Below are 22,466 nucleotides of genomic sequence, written 5' to 3'. Positions count from 1 at the left end.
AAAAGGCCTTTCTGTACAACAGATTTACAGTCTCTGGAAAGACAACTCTTAATATCTTAAGTGGATGTTAATCATTTTCTTTTCCTTTACACAAAAATTGTCTCTCTGGCAGGATGTCCTCCTTCAATATGTTTGATAGGCTCAAATAGTGTTGAAATAAATAAAAACCAGAGGCTCCAGATCTCATTAGTAGATGTTTCCCGAGTCAACTACGGTTGGCTGGATCCTAGGTCCTACTGCCTGCCATGAATGGGTGTTGTATTTTCAGCTTACTACAGCCTGCACTTGTCTCAATTACACATGTGTGAACTTTCACCCAGGTTGATTCTAACCTCTGGGCCATTACAGCTTCTGATTTTGTGGCCTGAGGCAGCTCCTAAATAATAGACACAACATCTCAGTAGTTTTTATATCTCAGGCACTTTTTATATTTTGCAAATAGTAGTTGTGGTGAGCTACTTTATTTTACTGAGGGAGGAAAACAACCAGGCAGAGATAATTCTTGTGTTTGCTAAAATGACATACTAAGTAGACTTACAAAAAAAATACCAAAAAGTTGGTTTACTGAAATACGCCTGTAGTTTAGGGTCTTCATGGAGCTGTGTTACTTTTATCTTTAGGGTTTTGTTTTTTTGATTAAAAATAATCTGGCACTCAAAATTTATTTTGAGTTTGTTTCCATTATATAAAACACATATCTACTTTATGACCTAATCTGATTAACATGTCTTTTTTTAGGTCACTGAAATGGTTCTAGAAATGTCTCTTGAAGTTTGGTAAGTGCATTTATTTAGTTGGATGAGAAATATTGTGAGTGATCCACTAATTTATTTTAATTGTTAAGGAATTTTTTTATAAAAAATTCTGCAGCTGTGAACATATAGAAGTGCATTATGTTTACTTTGCTTTTCTTTAGTTATCTGTTAATAGCTACAAAATCTTTACAAACATATTCTTATATTCATTATTCTTATATTTTAATATGCTTTGCTTATTTTTCCAATAGTTTAGGGTCATATAATCATGTCAGAATAAGTGCTTTTTGAAAGAGTCCTCCTTCTAGTCGTACATCTATTCCCATAGAAATGAATGCAGTTATTTAAGCGCATCTTCTATTGTTGATTCAGGTAGATATTCAAAAACATAGAAGTGAACTTAAACAGAAACTATATAATAATTTTTAAAATTGAGACTGATTTTATTCATAGTGACCCAGCCGGACTACTACTAATAATGTTCCATGAAGCATACTGCTCTTTCAAAATGGCCTCCAAAACTGAACGTTAGGGAATCGTACTTATTTTCAAACGGAAAATTTTAGGGGAGGCAAGTCTGCCTTGATCTAAGTGATCTCTAATGTAATAATGAGTTCCCTTAACCCCTCTGCATCTCTTTGAACTTCCCTGTTGAACTTGATTTGACCAAAGTTATTAGTACATATTTTACACAAATGCCACGAAAACAAATTGAACATTTTCACATCTGGTGATTTGGCAAATGCATGATAATAGGTACATTGGGTTTAGGCATTTATTTATTGTATTTTGATCCCTGGAACATGTGGATTTGACTTAGCAAGTGATTGGCATAAATGTCCACAACCTGTTAATATATGTCAGCAAATATCAAAGGATAGTCCAAGTTATTGTGTTGCATTATTTTGTATTAAGTTCATTCTTGCTTAAAAGTGGTATATTTTGGCATGAGATTAGAAACACTTGTTATTTGACTGACTATGGAAGTAATGCTTTTGTTTAGTGGGGAATAGTCTTCACTGAGGTAATTAGGACATATTTTTATAATATTAAAAACTTCTTTTTTTGTATGTTAATTTATGTCAGCTCTAGAATAGAAATTGTTTTCAAAGAAAAATTCAATTTATTCAAAGAAAAATTTTCCATGTCATGCCTTCTATTAAAAGTAACATAAAATCAAGAAAGAATTAATTAGAAAGTTAAAAATAATGCATAAAAGTAAATTAACCATAATTCTACTACTGAATTTATAAAATTACTCAGAATTTTTTGAATTTTCATCCAGATTTTGAAAACTGACATCTTTAAAACATCTAGGTCATTATACTGTTCAAAAATTTTTTAAAAATCATGATTCTTTTTTAAAAATTATGTATAACAGAACAGTATATTACAGAGAACATGGCTTCCAGAATAATAAGACCTAGATTTAATTCTACTACTTGCTAATTATGTTAGTGATTGATAGATTTCTAATCACTTTTTTACTCACTGGTAAAATAAGAAAAGAATACTTTCTAAGCATATCACTGTGATTAAATGAGGTGTTCTTTCTAAAGAGTACATATACAATAGGAAATTTTCATACACGTATACCACATGTTAATAGTGGTGCTGCTTGTAATAGTTTACAAAACATTGGAAATTATTTCAGCGTTTATGAATAAATAGATTATAGTATACTAATATAATGAAATACTACATAATAGTAAAAATGTTTGAATTACTTTTTATTTATTCAAACATTTATAAAATAAATGTTTGAATTTATTTTATTTATAAGCACAGATGATTCTCAAAAAAAGCGTTCACTGGAAAAAATAATTTGCACTGATAGCATTTATAAAAAAACTAAAAACCTGCAAAATGAATACCTTATTTAGGGACATAAATATATATTGTAAAATTATAAACATATATAGAATGATGAAGATTAAATTTAAGTAGTGATTACCTTTAAGGAACAGAAAAGGAAATAAAGTTGAGGAGGTGTCATAGAGGCAACTGTACAGGTAAGATTTTAATTTCTTTTCTTTTCTTTTTTTTTTTTTTTTTTTTTTGAGACGGAGTCTTGCCCTGTCACCCAGGCTGGAGTGCAGTGGCGCGATCTCGGCTCACTGCAAGCTCTGTCTCCCAGGTTCACGCCATTCTCCTGCCTCAGCCTCCCGAGTAGCTGGGACTACAGGCGCCAGCCACCACGCCCGGCTAATTTTTTTCTATTTTTAGTAGAGACGGGGTTTCACCGTGTTAGCTAGGGTGGTCTCGATTTCCTGACCTCGTGATCCACCCACCTCGGCCTCCCAAAGTGCTGGGATTACAGGCGTGAGCCACCGCGCCCGGCCTTTAATTTCTTATAGTGTTTAGAAGATACCTAACCTAATATGTCATTATAAAGAATAGTAATAGAAAAGAGTGTAGCCCAAGATTAGACTTAAAAAATGTTCATTCAGCTGGGCGTGGTGGCTCATGCCTGTAATCCCAGCACTTTGGGAGGCTGAGGTGGGTTGATTACCCGAGGTCGGGAGTTCCAGACCAGGTTGACCAACATGGAGAAACCCTGTCTCTACTAAAAATACAAAATTAGCCAGGTGTATTGGTGCGTGCCTGTAATCCCAGCTACTCGAGAGGCCGAGGCAGGAGAATTGCTGGAACCCAGGAGGCGGAGGTTGCAGTGAGCTAAGATTGTGCCATTGCACTCCAGCCTGGGCAACAAGAGCGAAACTCCGTCTCAAAAAAAAAAAAAAAAAAAAAAAAAAAGTTAACTCACTGTCTTATTCTTTTCCCCCGTTACATAATTTCCAAAATCAAATTTAATAATTGTATAACCCAATACTTTTATATACAGTTCAACAACCGTTTCTTTAAATGATCTTTAAAAAGTTTTAGGTTACTTCCCTTAAGATAGGTATCCAGAAGTAGAATTATTAGGCCAAAAGGAATCTATGTTCTAATTATTTTTGAACATTCCATATTGCTAATATGCCAAATTTGAATATTGCTTAATTGCTTTTTAACAAACTTATATTCCCAAAATGGATGCATGAGAATATTAGTGTTATTTTTCCTTTCTAGGACTAGAAAATAAGTATTTAAAATATTTTAATATCAATTATTTTAATAACAGTATCATTTAAATTCACTAGTGAAATTAAACTTTTTTGTTATTAATTCTACTTTCTCTTTTGTGAGGTACCTATATTTGTCCTTTGGGAAGTAGTAATTAAACTATTATTTGTAATGGTCAAATATAGCCATAAAGAACATAGCTCAGAGGCTTGGTCTCTTTCTGTATTTTACAAGGAAAAAATATACTGAACTAACAGAAATGAGATTTAAAATTGATTTACAATTAAGGTAAGGATTTTTATGAATGGTAAAGAGACAAATATTTTATTGGTGATAATTCTTGACTTCTACTTTTTGGATTTATTCACACTCCAACATAGGCTGACAGATTTTTAAAAAGTATTTTTAAATTCAGTAGTTGGTATTTAGACTTCAGTATTAAGATATGTCTTATATGTTGCATGGTGAAAGTACATCACATGTTTACTCTGTGATCCTAACCTCTCAGGGCATTAGTTTTCTAATTTATAAAGCTGCAATATATAATAATATATTGTATAATAATATGTAATGATACTCCCATCGTTCTTGCAATGATTCATATGTAATACCTAATGTGACTTCTGGCATAGTGTAGAGAAATTGCTACTGCCTTCATTAGCAAGATAAAGTGTATATAATTTAAGGGTTCTAAAGTCCTCTAGTGGTAAACTCATTTATGGTTATCTCAAGTTCTGTGATTAGAAGTTCCTTTCTTTGTCAGAGGGGGGCATCCATTAGACAAGGCAATTAATTAAGACAATATTTCTGCAAGTATGTTCCTCAGAATGCTGGCTCTTTGGGATGTTAGAAAGTAATTATGATGGTGGAATAGTGAAGGGTGGAGAGATAAGGGAAGGAATTCTTGGTCAAGTAAGTTTGGGAGATCCTGTGCCAAACAAATATAAACAGGGTTCTTTACTGAAGCACTTCCCAGTCTTTGTTATAATATTCAACTTATCAGAGGCTGTTTGTTTGCTCGTTTATTTTATCTAAAGCATTGGAAAGTCCTTTTTCTCTGAAAACATGCTGTGGAAAATGCTGCTTTAAGATAGCCATCATTTTGTCCTCTTATTTTAGGTCCCTTCTTAGGAAATGGCTTGAGGGAAGCAGTCAGCATATATCACTGTAGCTCCTAGGGACCTGGAAAAGCTAGCTGGATGGAAAACCAGACCACTGGGAGCATTGGCTCATGACTTTATCTGTTTGGTATTGCAGCTCATGCCCAGACCTACGATTTAGTATGGCTCTGTGTGATCAGGAGAAGACTTTCAGACAACAGAGAAAAGAACACATAAGGGAGAGCATGAAGAAACTCTTGGGTCCAAAGAATAGTGAAGGATTGCATTCTGCACGTGATGTGAGTTGGAAATTTTTCAAGTGTTACTATACTTTAATAATAATTTAGCTTGGACAATTTCCCCAATAATTTTACCCAAATATGGCAATATTGAGATTGAGCATTATTCCTTTAGTTTTTTTAAGGTAAGGTAAGTGATTTGTAAATGAAAACTCTTTGAGGAAGGTCATCACAAATGGTGCCCTAGCTGGTAATATTTATCAGCTATAGTTTTTAGTTTTATTTTTACTTGATATTTTAGAGCAGTGTTAAGTTCACAGTAAAACTGAGCCAAAAGCACAGAGAGTTCCAATATGCTTCTTCTCCCTGCACAACCTCCCAAGTTTAGTCAGGTTCTCCAGAGAAACAGAACCAAAAGATATACACAGTAGATATGAGGAGATTTATTATGAAGCTTGGCTCACATGATTATGGAGGCCAAGCAGTCCCACGATATGCCGTCTGCAAGCTGAAGAACCAGGAAAGCCTGTGGTGCAATTTAGTCCAAGACAAAGGTGCACCAGTGGAGTAACTCCCAGTCAGAGGCTGGGCAGTTGGAGGGGGAGGTGGGAGTCTTGAAGTCTGAAAGTAGGAGAATCCGGAGTAACAATGTCTAAAGGCAGGAGAAAAGGGATGTCTCAGCTCAAGGACAGAGAGACAATTGCCCACCTTCCACCTTTCTGTTCTCCTCAGGCCCTCCAAGGATGGAATGATGTGCGCACCCATTGGCAAGGGTGGGTCTTTACTCAGTGTGCTGATTCACTTGTTTTTCTTTGGAAAACACCCTCATTAGCACCCCCAGAAAGAATGTTTTTCTAGTGATCTGAGTATCCTTTAGTCTGGTCAGGCTGATAAAGAAAATTAACCATTATACTCCCTAACTATCAACATCCCACACCAGAGTGGTACATTTGTTACAATCAATGAACCCACATTGACACATCATTATCATCCAAGTCCATAGTTTACGCTAGGCTCACTGTTGGTGGTCTACATTTTATGGGGTTTGGACAAATGTGTAATGACATGCATCCACCATTATAGTATCATACACAGTAGTTCACTGTCCTAAAAATCCTCTGTGCTCCACCTATCATCTCTCCTCCCTACCCCTGGACCACTGATACTTTTACTGTCTCCATAGCTTTGCCTTTTGTCAGTTTGCCTAATGTAGTATAGTTGTAATTATACAGTATGTAGCCTTTCCAGATAGGCTTCTTTCACTTAGTAATACGAATTTAAGTTTCCTCCATGTCTTTTCATGGTTTGGATAGCACATTTCATTTTAGTACTAAATAATATTCCATTGTCTGGATGTACCACATTTTATTTACTTATTTATATATATGTATATTATATACATATATGTATATAAGTGTATGTATATATATGTATATTATATACATATATGTATATAAGTGTATGTATATATATGTATATAATATATATACGGCGTACTTACACATAAAAGAGTGTTGATTTTATCAATAGGAAAAGTTTAGTCTCAAATATAAAAGGATTAAAATTATTTAATTTAAATGTAGGCTAAAATTAAACTGTGGAAATCATCATTATCGAACAAGAAGAAAATGCCATAAATCTTGTTAATGATAATGCAATTAATAAATGCAGGCAAATGTGATGGGGAGAAAAAAGAAAATATTCCAAATTCTTTATATTTTGTAGTAGAATTAAACAATATTTAAAATTGACCAAATTGAAGGATCGTACTTTCAATATTTGTTTATATTTGTATTCTATATTTCTCTATAATTAGGATTATAAAAATCATTAAGTTGAAGAAATGATTTATAATCCTAATTATGGAGAAATACTGGAATATAAATATAAACAAATATTGAAAGTAAAATCCTTCAATTATAGTTTTTTTCTTTCCTTAAATTCCAGTAAAATGTAATATCCTTTATTACTCAATCATATATCTTAAAATCTACTTTTTGGCTATCTATCCATTCATTTATTTCATCTATGTATTCATCAATCACCTATCTAATCTGCTTATCTATTTCTCTCTTTATATATCTGTCCATCTTTCTATCTGAAATCTACAAAGATTAATTGCCGCAATGATGCTCATCAAATGATAATGAAGTTTCTTGTTAGTGACGTATCAGGTAATTATTTACTTATTTATTTAGTTGAGCTTTCTTGTTAATTGAATATGTCAAATGAATATAATTTATTTTCATAAAAATAATATTTTAAATACATAAGTAAACATATATGTGCATAGTCTTGTACACTCTTGAATTATTTCTTGTAGGAATTAATTTTATTAAGTTTTTCATAAAATAATTTCATAAATAAATAAATTTCTTGGAATTCATTCTTGTAGGAATTTGAGATTATTGCAAATTAAGGGCAGGATACAGTTGGAAATGAGACATAAATTCTGAGTAAGGGAGCCAAATGATCACCCCTGTCCCACATGTGGTTGCAGATTTGCAAATATGTTTTAGGTGGGGGTAGGGTTCAAAAGCCAACCTACTGATGCTATAGTGACTTGTGTTGTTATGGGAGCAGACTCCAAGATGAGATGCTGCTTAAGGGGAATTTTTGCTTAAAGAAAACTAAGGAAACCTTCATTTAAGTTTATTTTTAAAAGAGAGACTTCTCTTCAATCCTGCATCTTTTGTTTTGTTTTGTTTTTTTGGTTTTTTTGAGACAGGGTTTTGCTTTGTTGCCCAGGCAGGAGTGCAGTAGCACAATCATAGCTCACTGCGTCATCAAACTCCTGGGCTCAAGTGATCCTCTTGCCTCAGTCTCCTAAGTAGCCAGGACTATGGGTGCATGCCACTACACCCAGAAAATTTATATATATATGTTTTTTTTTTCTTTCTAGAGATGGGGATCTTGCTATATTGCCCAGGTTGGTCTCAAACTCCTGAGCTCAAGCAATCCTTCCACCTCTGCCTGCCAAAGTGCTGGTGTAGCAGGACAAGCCACAGACAAAACCCCTCAGACACCGAGTTAAAGAAGGAAGGGGTTTGTTTGTCTGGGAGCATTGGCAAGACTCCTGTCTCAAGAGCCAAGCTCCCTGAGTGAGTAATTCCTATCCCTTTTAAGGGCTCACAACTCTAAGGGGGTCAGCTTGAGAGGGTCGTGATCAATTGAGAAAGCAGGGGGTACATGACTGGGGGCTGCATGCACCAGTAATTAGAACAGAACAGAATAGGACAGGGATTTTCACAGTGCTTTTCTATGCAATATCTGTAATCTATAGATAACATAACTGATTAGGTCAGGGGTTGATGTTTAACTACCAGGCCCAGGGTGTGGTGCTGGACTGTCTGCTTGTGGATTTCATTTCTGCCTTTTAGTTTTTACTTCTTCTTTCTTTGGAGGTAGAAATTGGGCATAAGACAATATGAGGGGTGGTCTCCTCCCTTATATCCCCCCCATTTGAGACTGTCACTCAATAGTGGGAGTTCTCACTTTCATTTTTACTACCCATGTCTTCTTGCAAGACAGATCAATAGTGATTCATATAGTACACTTGTGCTGAAGCATTTTGGTGAACTAAGGTAGTGATGAAGCTTTTTATCATTTGAAGAAGTACAGGTAGCAAACAAGGGAGCAGTAAGCAGGTTCCTATTACTACTATAACTCTTATTATAAGAGTTTTAAATCCTCCTAGTGCTGGGAACCATTTTCCAAACATGGCCCCAGGATCAAATCCATGCCACACTTGTACGGGCATGTGTGCCAGTTTTGTCATATCTCTATGTCTTCAACTACTTGCCCTTGATCATCTATGTGTAGACAGCAATTAGTAAGGTTAAATTTCCCACAGACCCCTCCTTCAGCTGCTAGTGAGTAGTCGAGAGCCAATCTATTTTGACAGATAGCATTTTTCATCTGAGTTTCTTGCCGGGCCAGAATAGTCAAGGCTCTGCCGGTTTTATTGGTGATTATTTCTAAGACAGCTTGTAACTGTATGATTCGGTTGATCATGTAAATGGGGGTCCGGTATCCCCACGAGCCAACTTGTGCCCAAGTAGCAGGCCCATAATATTGTATGATTCTCTCAGGGGGCCATTCATTATCTTTCTAATTTTTCATAGCTATGCTTCTCTTTTCACGGAAAGCATAGACAGGGAAGCCCAAGTGTTTGCCTGTTTTTATGGGCAGTAGGAAGAAAGATGGTTTAATAGTTTCAATAACACAACTACCTGCCCACTGGTAGTTGTACTATTGGAAGCTGTATGCCCACATATCCAGTATAAGGCAGTGGGGGCTGTCCAGTCCCAGTGGGACTCCGGGTGGGTCCACACGATTTGCAGCTTTGGAAATTTACTAAATGGATTCCTCTCTGTGTGATTTGAGCTCCACCAAGTGACTGTTTTTGTGGTACCATTACACAGTTTCTGTCCCAGACAACTAAGTCATCCTACGGGGTGAGTGAATTTTTTTCCTTCTCTAGCTATGCAATATTGTCCAGTAATTGAGGGTTTTAGGACCCAGAGATTATCAGGGTAATTCTTTTGAGCCGGGAATTCATCAGGAACTGGGTCTATAGGTACTAATTCTCGGGCTTTCCATGGCCATTGATATCCCATTACAGTTCCTCCACATACATAACATGAAGTGACATTGAGAGACTGGGCTACACACTCGGCTAGTTGCAAAAACAAATTTCTTGTTTTTCCTGGAATTTCTGGTACTGGCACATTTAGTTCATCATAGAAAGTTTGAAACACTGGCTCAGGAGGGCGTTCGTAAACTTCTCCTCGAACCAAGATATTTACTCGAGGATCCAGTCTGGCCCTGTCGATTCCTAAGGTCACACGCTCCCCTTTTTTCCAGTGAGGATTAAAGGGATTGGTTATTACTAGCTCTAAGGGGTTACATTGTCCCTTAGTACAGGAAGGGTCATTCTTTCCTTTCTGAAGGTGGACTGGATCCTTTTCATTTTTTATCCAAGTGGCCCAAATGACACAAGACCAGTATCCACATTCATTTCCACACAGTCCTAATTCATGACAAATGTACTTATTTTTGGTCATATAGCTTTTTTCCCAACTAAAATAGCCACATCCCCTTCCTAGCTTATTGCTATTAATGATAGCACAGGCATCAAATTTCAAGGTTATGTGTTTGGGCACCCCTTTTTCTTCTGTTCTGGCTAATACTTTACTTGTATCATTTATGAGTCCCCACCAGTCTTCAGTCCTTAATCTTATTTCAAAAACTGTGGACATGGGAGGCTCAGAGGGGTCATAACACACATCTGGTCTGTCGTTTCCTGGGCTACATACCTGTACTGAGTGCCATTATATAAACATGTTCCTTTTAAAGTTCCTAGGCATTCATAGTAACTATAGAACAGAATGATTGTTTTAACTTGTTGCCCTACCTCGGTAACCTGATGTATACACTGAGAGCAGTCCTCCATGCGGGGAAAATCAGTGAAAGTGTCTACTATACAAGTCCAAATTATAAGGAAAATGAGTCCCATGATGATTCTCCTCATGCTTTGGCTGTGCATAGACCAGTCAGCTTCTGGGCGTGACTGGAGCAGGGCTTGTCGTCCTCCTCAGAGTCACTTCGCAGGGGTTGTCCGGGCTCGGTTTTGCCTTCCAGGTTTCAGCGGCTGCAGGTTTCACACGGCTGTGGTGGATCCAGGGTGGGATTCCTTCTACCTTTACAGCTGTGGGGGTGTTCAGGATGATGGTCTGAGGTCCTTTCCACTGTGACTGCAAAGGGGCTACGTTCCAGTCATTGATTCATACGCGATCATCTGGAGAGAAAGGATGAACTGGGGAGAATAAGCTGATGGGACACCTCTCATTTACCCAAGTTGAGATTGTTTGTGTAATTTTTCCTAAAGCCTGTAGCTGTCGCTGTAATTCAATTCACCTAACTCTTGGGAAGTGCCTGGAAGCTCTCCTAGTATAGGAGGAGGCCTATGATACAGTATTTCTTAAGGGGAGTATCCTGTTTTCTTAGAAGGAGTGCATCTAATTTTAAACAATACCATAGGAAGGGCCTGTATCCACTTTAATCCTGTTTCCTGACATACTTTCCCTGAACTATTTTTGATAGTCCGATTCATTCGCTCCACCTTTCCGGAACTCTGAGGTCAGTAGGCGGTATGTAGCTTCCAAGTGATTCCTAATGCCTTTGCTGTCTTCTGTACCAAGTGAGCCACAAATGCCGGCCCGTTATCTGAGCTGATTCATAAGGGCAGTCCAAACCTAGGAATAAGATCTCGGAGAAGCACATGGGTTACCTTGTAGGGCTTTTCAGTTCGTGTTGGATAAGCCTCCACCCACCCAGAGTAAGTACACATAAGAACCAGCAAATACTTGTTACCTCCACATTTTGGCATTTCTGTGAAATCCACCAGAAGATCCTCAAAAGGAGCTGCTCCATAAGCTTGTATGTGGGGCGAAACAGTGGGGCTTTGCATTGTGCTGTCGGCATGTAATGCACAGTTGTGCTACTGCTTTGGCAAGGGCTGGCAAGTGTGAGACGTAGAAGTACTGGCCTAACAATTCTTCAAGTGACTCTTGCCCTAGGTGAGTGGTTTTGTGCGTGGCCAATACGATTGTGGCTCCCAGCAACTGCAGCACAGCTACCCTCCCATCTGGCAGTCTGATTCATCTTCCTTTTATTACTTGCCCCCTGTCTGGGTGGAAGAAGTCTTTTTCTTCCTTAGAATAGGTAGGTACCAGGTCAGGTGTTTCAGGGAGTAAGGGGGCTGCTGTCGATGCCCAGTAAGGGGTAGATGCTGCTTTTCGAGCTTTTGAATCAGGTCGAGAGTTTCTTAAGGCCACTGAGGTGGAGGCTCGCTGGTGTCCCCTGCAGTGCATGACTGCCACCTTCTGAGGTTTCCACACTGCCTCTAATAATTGTAGAATTTATTGTTGATATTTTATGTCCTTTCCCCAGGGTTTAACAGGCCCTTTTCCTTATATAATGCTCCATGCACTTGGAGGGATAGAGAGGCATATCCAGAGTCAGTGTAGATGTTTACAGTCTTACCTTCACTGAGTTCTACAGCCCGAGTTAAAGCAATGAGCTCAGCCTTCTGGGCTGAAGTGCCCTGTAGCCACAGTTTGGCTTTAATGACAGCATCCAAAGTTACCACCGCATATCCTGCACGTCTTTCTCCTTGTGAGTTGATGAAGCTGCTCCCGTCCATGTATAACTCCCAGTCTACTGATGCCTATGGCTGGTCCCGAAGGTCAGGTCTGCTAGAATAGACTGAGTCCAACACCTCTACACAGTTATGCTCGACCGGGCTCTCTGATACTGGGAACAGGGTGGTGGGATTTAGGGTGTTACAGACTTCAATAGTTATGTGGGGATTTTCACATGGCAAGCTTTGGTACTTGGTTAATCTAGCATTTGTTAGCCAATGATGTCCTTCCGTAGTCATCAAAGTTACCACAGCATGGAGGGCCTTTATATTCAGGTTTTGTCCAAGGGTTAGTTTATCTGCTTCTTGTGCTAACAGGGCTGTTGCTGCCAGGGCCCTTAGACATAGTGGCCAGGCTTTGGAAACCCATCTAGTTGTTTTGAGAGATAGGCCACTGGCCTTGGCCAGGGCCCCACAGTCTGGGTTAAAACTCCAACTGCCATTTTTTCTCTTTCTGACACATAGGGTGTAAAGGGCTTTGTCAAATCTGGTAGTCCTAGGGCTGGGGCCGACATAAGTTTTTCCTTTAACTTACAAAAGGCTTGCTGTTGTAGAGGCCCCCATTCAAAAGGCTCCCAATCGCCCCTCTTTGTAACCCCGTACAAAGGTTTGGCTAAAACTGCAAAGTTTGGAATCCATAATCTGCAAAACCCCACAGCTCCTAGGAATTCCCCTACTTGCCTTCTGGTTCCAGGTTCCGGTAGGCTACAGATGACCTGCTTTCTTTCTGACCCCAGGCTGCGCTCCCCTTTCCGAATAGTGAATCCCAGGTAGCGTACCTGCTGTCTGCAGATATGAGCTTTCTTCTTGGACATCTTATACCTACAGTCCTCCAGGTGCTGAAGCAGGACATCCGTCCCTTTTGCGCACCCGACTGCCGTGGAGTGTCCCAGCAGAAGGTCGTCCACGTACAGGAGCAAGATGCAGCCTAGGTCTTTGGCAGGAAATTTTTGTAGGTCTCAAGCCAGGGCCTCCCTGAACATAGTAGGGGAGTTCTTGAACCCTTGGGGAAGCCGGGTCCAAGTGTACTGAGTAGTGACACCTGACTCCGGATCTTCCCACTGAAAGGCAAACAGCTTCTGGCTCTCAGGAGCTAGTCTGATGCTAAAGAAGGCATCTTTTGAGTCCAGACAGGTAAACCAGCTGTCCTTAGCCAGCAGCAGCCCTAACAATGTGTAAGGGTTAGGAACTGTTGGGTGCAGAGTCAGTGTAGCTTGGTTGACCAAGCGTAAGTCCTGTACTGGCTGGTAGTCCTTGGTCCCTGGCTTAGGGACAGGCAGGAGGGGGGGTGTTCCATGGAGACTGGCAAGGAACTATAATTCCATAGGCTTTCAAGCACCTGCGATGAACCTGGATTCCTTTGAGAGCTTCTCTGGGAACCGGATACTGCTTTTGTCTAATTGGTTGGGCCCCAGGCTTAACGTCTATGAGCACAGGGGCTTGGTTGACCGCCAGTCCCGGAGGATTATCCTCTGCCCATACTCGGGCCATTGCTTAGCTAGAGCTGGTTTTATCTCTTGGCCTGGCTCGGTTAGAAAAAGTCTGGTAACTTTAGCTGTAAAGAGCCCTGTTTTGTAAAGGAGATGGTGGCTCTCAGCTTGCTAAGCAAGTCTCTTCCCAGCAAGGGCAAGGGACAGTCAGAAATACACAAGAACTGGTGAACTATCTCATGTCTCCCCACCGAGCAGGTCCGTGGTAGGCAGAAAGCCTGCTTAGTGGAAACTCCTGTTGCTCCAATTATATCAAAGGGGGCGACTGGGGTGGTCACTACTGAATGTTCAGCACCAGTATCGACCAAAAACTAAATGTCCTTGCCCCCAGTTGTAATCCTAACCGTGGGCTCCTTGGGGGCGCTTGAGCCCTGTCCCCTTCAGTCCAGTAGCCCTTCAGCCAGATTGAACAAAACTCCCTCATCTTTATCTGAGGTCTTTTGTTCCAAATCACCTTGCTTTTCCTTCAGTTGGGGACACTTATCTTTCCAATGTCCTATTTCCTTACGGTAGGCGCATTGGTTAGGTTGCAAGCGTGGGTGATTAGACTGGGTATTCTTCCCAGAACCCCCCTTTCCCTCTCCTTTCAGGGGAATTCCCCTAATGGTCGTGGCCAGTAAGTCGGCGTTTCGCCTAGCCTGGCATTCACCTTCTTTATGGCTTTCTCTGCGGCTTGTTGCATCTCTATTCACAAATACTTGATTGGCTATTTCCAGTAACTGTGAGGTATTCATACGCGCAAACCCAGCCTGTTTCTGCAATTTTCTCCTGATATCTTCCGCGCTTTGACTAACTAAGGCCATGTTAATCATGTGCTGATTTTCAGGGCTATTTGGATCAAAAGGAGTGTACATAGGGTAAGCCTCACACAGTCTTTCATAGAATTGTGCTGGACTCTCCTCTTTTCCTTGGGTGACCTCAGAGACCTTATTTACATTTGTAGCCTTTTGAGCCCCTTTCTTTAGACCTTCTATTAATGCCTCACGGTACCGTCTTAGCCTCTCCATGTCTGGTCTCTTGTTCAGGTCCCATTGGGGGTCTGTTCCTGGCAGCTGAATTCTTACATATTCTTGGGGGTTTTGGTAATCAGCTAGGACGTGCTCCTGTAGCCACTTAGTTAGTTGCCACCTGGAGCACCCTTTGCCTTTCATCTGTGTTAAAGAGTTACATGAGCAGCTAGTGGCAATCAGCACAAGTAGGATTACGAGTCTGTATAATAGTTTGGAGCAAGTCAATTAAAGCTTGAGGCTTTTCAGTGTAAGATGGAGTATTATTTTTCCAATTGAGGAGGTCAGCAGAGGTGAAAGGTTGATACACAAAGGCACGCCTTTCCACCATGTGTCTGTCCTCATCTACCCCAGTATATTGCTTCTCTCTCAGGGGCATTTGGATTCCAGCCTTGGGCCATAAGCAAGCTGTCAATGGAGGAGTTTCTCCTGTGGCTTCACTTCCTCTTTTGTCTACTCTGTGTGATCTGGGGGTGTGGTTATCTGGTGGAGGTGTAGGTGCTGTGGGCTCAGGAGTGGGGAGCCCTTCCTTTTGATAAGGAGGGGGTACTGCTGGTACCAATTCCTGCCATGATTCTTCTGGTGTTGCATCGGACAGGACTTTTGGTGCCGACTTCCCTCAGTGGGTGGAGGGAGAACCTTCCTTAACTAACTGTCCCTTTGCTACTAGTACTGCTGCTGCCTGTCCTCTTAAGCACTGTGGAGGGTCCAAAACTAGCTGTAACCAAGAATTTACATATGGGAACTCATCTGGGTGCCCTGGCTTACAGGTTACCCTGTGCCATACCTTTGACACAAGGGACCTGTCCAGGCTTCCTTCTGATGGCCAACCCACCTCCAACCCACCTGGCCAGTCTATCTCACACAAAGTTTTAAGTTTTCCTGTTGTCATAGTGACTCCATAGTCTCCTTTAAATCCCTTTTTGAAATTTTTCAACATAGTTCCTAGTGGGGTGGGCTTACTTTGTGCCTGACCCGTGTTTCCTTGAGACAAAAGACCACGCTCACACCACACACACATCACAAAACAAAGAACGGGTAAAAAGGGCACACACACACTTTTACAGTTTACACCAAACCAGAATCAAAACCAAAATCAGAGTATCAAGAAATCCAAGTCAGGTCAAAACCAGACCCAAAGTATCAAGCAATCCAAGTCAAGTTGAAAACAAAAACCAAAGCGCCGGTACAGGCATGCCGTGGGTGATCAGGCCATGCTTCCACTCAAATGGAGTGGGCAAGTTCCAAAGACTAGTCTTACCAAGTTTCAGTTGTCCAGACTCCAAGTGCCAGTTCCTTCCTGGTGTTCAGCCACTGTGTTGATCCTTCATGGGGGCCTGCCACGTGCTGCTCTGGTGAGGCATTCCACCGGGGCAGTTGCCTACCTAGGAGTGCTCTCAGGATCTGCGTTGCTCAAGCTGGCCAGAGTCCCCCGCAGGAATGCTCCACAGGGCAGGCCTAAGCCACCTAAGGAGCTGCCTCAACCGTCTGTTAATCACCTTGCTTCCCAGTCAGGGAACCAAGAAATGTAGCAGGACAAGCCTCAGACAAAACCGCTCAGACACCAAGTTAAAGAAGGAAGGGGTTTATTCAGCCGGGAGCATCGGCAAGACTCCTGTCTCAAGAGCTGTGCTCCCTGAGTGAGCAATTCCTGTCCCTTTTAAGGGCTCACAACTCTAAGGGGGTCCACTTGAGAGGGTTGTGATCGATTGAGCAAGCAGGGGTTACGTGACTGGGGGCTGCATGCACTGGTAATTAGAACAGAACAGAATAGGACAGGGATTTTCACAATGCTTTTCTATACAATGTCTGTAATCTATAGATAACATAACCGATTAGGTCAGTGGTCGATGTTTAACTGCCAGGTCAAGGGTGTGGTGCCAGGCTGTCTGCTTGTGGATTTCATTTCTACCTTTTAGTTTTTACTTCTTTCTTTTGAGGCAGAAATTGGGCATAAGACAATATGAGGAGTGGTCTCCTCCCTTACTGGGATTACAAGCACAAGCCACCATGCCTGGCCAAATCCTGTATCTTGCTTGTCAATATAATAGACCCTTGTTAGAACTTGTGGTTGTTTATCATGTCAGGCTAATTAGTTCTTGAAAAAACTGTCTTCTCCATATATTATTCAGAAATTTATAGCTTCTCTGAAGTTTTTAGTGTGTGTATGTGTGTTTCTTTTAATATAGAAAACTTTTTGGTAGCAATTCTACAACATTTTTCTTTTTGTCACCATCCTGGTATTGGTATACCCTCAAAACAGAAAAATGATATTACAAATTCTTTTCATTTCTAACATTTGTAATTTATTGAGATACTGTGCTAGGCACTAGAGAAGAATAAAGCTGAGATGGCTAGCCCTGAGGAGTTACCTTCCTTAGTGGTTTTAAAGCCTTGTTTGGAAGAATGATATTTAAGCAAACAAAACCAATGATGTGTTAAGTTCTTAATAAAGAGGTGTGAACTGAGGGATGCAAGTGATTGCAAGAGGATGACTCACTCTCTGCAGTAGAGATGATAGAAATTTCTTTTAGAGTTGAAGACTGTTGGCCATGCCTTGAGGTATGAGCTTGCTAGAAGAAAAAGGAGGAAATTCATATTTCTTGTAAGTCATGACTGTCAACTTTATTTGGGAGAATGTGCCTTGCAATCTCAGTTTCCCTGCCTAATTGCTTTCTACTTATTTGCAACAATTATTTTCTTTACTGCTAATGGCTGACTACTTCCTGTTCCCCTCATGACAGATAGACTTGTCTCCTAATGATAGAGAAGTAAAAAGTTAGGAGATGACAAATCCTTCATTTCTTGCTATAAAATTGACATACTCCATAACTGATGCCTGTCCTTTGCAACCTCCCTCATAGTTCAATAGAGAAAATACTCCCTTTGCTTTCAAATGCAGATACCCATCAGATATGGATCCTAAGCTCCTCTTGAATACCCCAATATATCTATTATTCAGATTTTCCCAGATCACTCTCAACCTGTATTGTCAGTGTCTACCTCCGTGTGGATATGTGCTATAAAAAATATAAACATGTTCTAAACTCAGTTATAAAAAGAAAATAAAGAACAAAAAACATTTTCTGGATTCTGGATTCTCTCCTCCCTTCTGCTCTATTTCTCTCCTTACCTTCACAAACGTCTCCAACATTTTCTATACAAGCTCATTCTACCTCCTTTAGACACCAGTGCTAATAAATGCACAGGATCTTGTTCTTGCCCTATCTTACCTAACCTTGCAGATGCAAATGAAAGATGTCTCCTTACATTTTGAAACATTGTCTACTCTTCACTTACTCCCTTTTCATGGTCTTTATCATGCCTCTTTGGTGTTCTTTACCAGCTCTTCTTCATCTGAGCATTCCTTACATATAGTAATTCCTCAAGTCATAGTCCTAGGTCCTCTTTCTCCTCATTCTACTTCTTTCTTTCTTTTTTGAGACAGGGTTTCGCTTTGTCATCCAGGCTGCAGTGCAATGGCACCATCTTGGCTCATGGCAGCCTTGACTTCCTGGGTTCAAATGATCCTCCTGCCTCGACCTCCCAAAGTGCTGGGATTACGGGGTGCATGCCACCATGCCCCATGAGAAATACGTTTTTCTAGGCAATTGGGATTTAAATCCAGGATTCTCAGTCAGGGTGTGGTGGCTCTCACCTGTAATCCCAGCATTTTGGGAGGCCAAGGTGGGAGGATCAAGACCGGCCCAGCCAACATGGTGAAAACCCATGTCTGCAAAAAATACAAAAAAATTAGGTATGGTAGTGCACACCTGTAGTCCTAGCTGCTTGGGAGGCTGAGGCAGGAGGATCACTTGAACCCAGGAAGTAGAGGCTGTAGTGAGCCAAGATGGTGCCACTGCACTCCAGCCTGGGTTACAAAGTGAGACCTTGTCTCAAACAACAACAACAAAAAGAAATTTCTCTCTAGCCTATGATGTCGCCCAACAACTGTGTGCTAAGGACTTTCACATGTATATCAACAACTTAGAACCTCTCTTCTGAGCTTCAGACCTAAATATCTACAAACTTACTTGATTTCTTTACGTGTATTCTTGCCAGCATCTCAAACTTAGCCTATCTAAATCTGAACACAAAGTTTTGTCTCTTTCTGTGCCTTGTATAGAGAGGACTTACATATGTTTGTGTATTGAGAGGACTTGTACTTGTCTTCCCTCTTCCCACTTTCTTTTTACAACGAATTCAGAGTGAATGTTTCAAAACAGAAACCTAATTCGATCCATCCCAAGTTTAAAATCCTTCCACTGCTCTTAGACTGTTCTCCACAGCTTCTTTCTAGCTTCATTTTTGCCAGTTTATCCCAAATTTCTATACTCCCTCCCAGTAAGCACCTCTTAGTTCTGTGTCTCTACAGAATCTTTCCCCGGTTGGAGGTCTCCTGTACAGCACTCCCTCTTGCTGCAATAGGCTTCCCCTATACAATCCCTGTCTCCACTTCACCCGCTTTTTAACTAACACTCTCCCATTCTTTAATGAGCACACAGGTAATTTCTTCTGAGACTCTCCCAAATCATCTCCTCCCTCTTTACCCCTAAGTCTAAGCTAGTTCTCTCAGTTATACTCTCTTATGGCATATATGAACATTCTCTTCTCAGCATTTCCCATGGTTGTACTTAAAAAAATTCTTGTAAAAATATTTATTTGGTGACTGTGACTGTTTTCTCCATTAGAATTTAAGTTTTATGAGGGCCAGGACAATATCTGTGTTAATCATCTCTATATTTCAACCACCTAGCATAGTTCCTAGTATGGTAGATCCTTGGTGAATATTTTGTTGCGTGCATGAGGGCACAGATTTAGGCATTGCATGCATGGAGTAAATTTGCTAGAGAGAGAGGTCATGGTTTTGAAACAGGAACACAAGTATCAGGTTGCTAGGGAAACACGGGTTAAGGAGAAGGTTTTGATGAGATCTTGGCTTAGACTCTTGAGTTAGAAATTTATGTAGGACACATTGGTTGGCATTTTTTCTTAGGTTCTTCTTTTCAAAAAGTAAGTTTCTGCTGCCACCTCTAGTCACTCCTCCTTTTGTGGAAAGGATTAGTAAGTCTTCCTGGGAAAATATAACTTTGCTTCATGTTCATACGAATGACAGTAAAATAACTTTTCTGCAACAGATGGGGAATGAGGTAATCATGGTTTTTCTCTGGGCTATCCTTCAAACAAATATTAAATTCATGTGTTTGGAAGTCATTTATAGAATTAAAACTTCTGTTGTTGCTTTTTTCGGTTTCAGCCCGCACTGTTTTTTCTTGGCAGAAATAATCAGCTTAGAAGTTATCAGTACCACCCATTCCCATAACAAAAGTAACATTTTTCTATTTTTATGTTACATCTTGGATCTCTTAACTTTCCACATCCTTTGTCCCCTATCAAAGTCTTCACTTTCTGTTCAGTGCTGGCCAGTTGGCCTCCTTAATGTATGGAAGAGTGGGCTGTTGTGGCAGTTTGTACAATGAACAAGAACAGTCCTATTCATCTCAATACAGACAGTATCCAGTTTAGACCTCAACGTTGAATTAAATGTTGAATGAATTTGGGTAGTATATATTTGGGAACATTGTTTTACCTTTGTGCGTCACTTGTAAAATGATGATAATGTCTCCTGTTGTGGTAAGGGGATAAGTACAAATGCTCATAAAGCGTCCAGCAAAATGTATAGGGGCACTTAATAGTTACTCAGTAGAACAGTAATATTATACATATTCTTGGGTGCTGCCATTCTGTGGCATAACACTCATGGTCAATAATTGTTAAATTTACCATGGCCTAATTTTTAAATTAGTTTTCCTGGCTGTATAATGAACTAGTCAAATAGTTAAGGTTTTTTAAAGCCTAAGCATTTATTCTCTTAAGTACTAAGATTTTTGAAAAAAATTATTGATTTTGATTATGTAGATGGAAATCTTTCTGAAATGTGTAATTTCTTGCTCAGACTGAACCAATTTGGGCATTCTCAGGCCTGCTTCCTTTGCATTCAGCTGCGATTGTTCTGTGTCCTGTGTTGGCTGCTTGAAGTGATTTCTTCACACTGCCCTTTTCTCTTTCAACTTTGTTGCTCTGGAATTCAAATCTGATAAGCAAACTTGCTGTTAGAACAGTGTCTCTAATTAATATAATTTCTTTATGAGAAGAGGGCTGAGATCTTTTCTTTGAGCAAGATATATGACTTTGTGTATGGGGATTTTTGGTGTGTTTTGATAGTTCAGAAGCCACTTTTTAAACTTTTCTTGTTCTAAAATAGTTTCTGGTCAGATAAAATTTTCAGATTACAGTTGTGTCTGTGAAATGAAATGTTACTATCCAGTCTCTATGTCCCCTAAAAACTAGCCGTAACATAACAAGGTTGGTTGGGGGAGTAAAATCTGGAATTAGAGTAGTAAAGAAATGAGAGAAGAAAAGATTCTTCTTGTCATCAGAGTGTAAAAGAGATAATGCTTTTTCTTAAGGAAGACTATAAGGACCATATTTCAGTTTAAACAAATAGACAGCTTTGAATGAAAATAGAAGTAAAATATGGACCTTAAGTAATTAATTCTCTGAGTGCCACTTGGTACTTGTCATATAAGTTAAGTGAAAGGCTAGAGAAAGAGAGATCATCTAGTCGTGGAGGGAGAGGCAGAGCAAGACAGTTTCTTCTGAAGGAGATAAGAGAAATCAACCTTGAGTTGTCAATAAGCATTGCCATTCCTATGTTTCTGCTGTTTCCTTCATCGGGAATATTTCCCCGCCTCTTTCCACCTTCATTCTGACAATGGCACTTTGTACTATCAATCTTTATTCTTCCTTCAGTTGGTAAAGGTCGAAAGGCAGGCAGTGGAGGGCTCCCTTTAGTGGAGTATAGGAACATGAACTGAGCAGGCCTGGGCTTGCAAGGGTCAGGTTTCAGGAATCAAGAGGTGGAGCTGAATTTTTCTTATCTGAGGAAGTGGTGGGATATAAACAGCCAAGGAATAAAACAGAGCTGGAAACTGGCCTAACTGGTCTAGAGAGCAGGTTAGATATCCAAGGGACCCAGACTGCACTCAGCAAGGTGGTGCACTCTGAGGGGCCCAAAGCTCTTGACCGCTGAGAAATATAAGCTGTGAGGGAAACAGGGTCAGGGAGAGGCAAGCAAACGTCCCATATCAGAAGCAGTGGAGAAGCATATAAGACCAAGTGCTAGATTTGCTGCCGGTGTTCTTGCTTACTTTGAATAAGCAGATTATCCTTACTGTTATAATGTGGGTGGGCCTCATCCAATCCGTTCAAGGCCTGAATATGACAAAAAGACTTGCCTCACTGAGCAGGAGGGAATTCTCCAGCAGACTTCCCTTGGACTTCATCTGCACCATAGGCTCTCCTGGGTATGAAGCTCGCCAGCCCATTTTGCAGATTTGGACTTGGCTGGTCTCCACAATGGTGTAAGACAATTCATTATAATAAATCTCTTTCTGTATATCTACTCATCCTGTTGATTCTGTTTCTTTGAAAAACCCTGACTAATATGGGGGGCCAAGGAGAGAAATGTTTTTATGTAATTGTCTATGAAAAACAAAAATATTCTTGAATACTTCAGAATTTTCTTTTGAAAGGGAGGCAATT

At 40.1% G+C, this 22,466-nt stretch overlaps 1 protein-coding gene across 3 annotated transcripts in view; it reads left to right on the top strand.

Annotated features, from left to right (window-relative positions):
* The window catches only part of PLA2G4A (phospholipase A2 group IVA), a 159,854-nt gene that overhangs the window by 77,289 nt on the left and 60,099 nt on the right, over window positions 1-22,466 (top strand). For all 3 annotated transcript variants that reach the window (XM_004028065.3, XM_055378071.2, XM_055378078.2), the window contains 2 exons: window positions 739-776; window positions 5,079-5,220. In XM_004028065.3, coding sequence (XP_004028114.1) covers window positions 739-776; window positions 5,079-5,220 — 180 coding nt within the window. The remainder of the gene's footprint in view (window positions 1-738; window positions 777-5,078; window positions 5,221-22,466) is intronic.

This window comes from Gorilla gorilla, chromosome 1, assembly GCF_029281585.2.
Source record: "Gorilla gorilla gorilla isolate KB3781 chromosome 1, NHGRI_mGorGor1-v2.1_pri, whole genome shotgun sequence".
NCBI classification, from domain to species: domain Eukaryota; kingdom Metazoa; phylum Chordata; class Mammalia; order Primates; family Hominidae; genus Gorilla; species Gorilla gorilla.
The sequence above is the reverse complement of the archived record's forward strand: the minus strand, read 5'-3'. Positions and strand labels throughout refer to the sequence as shown.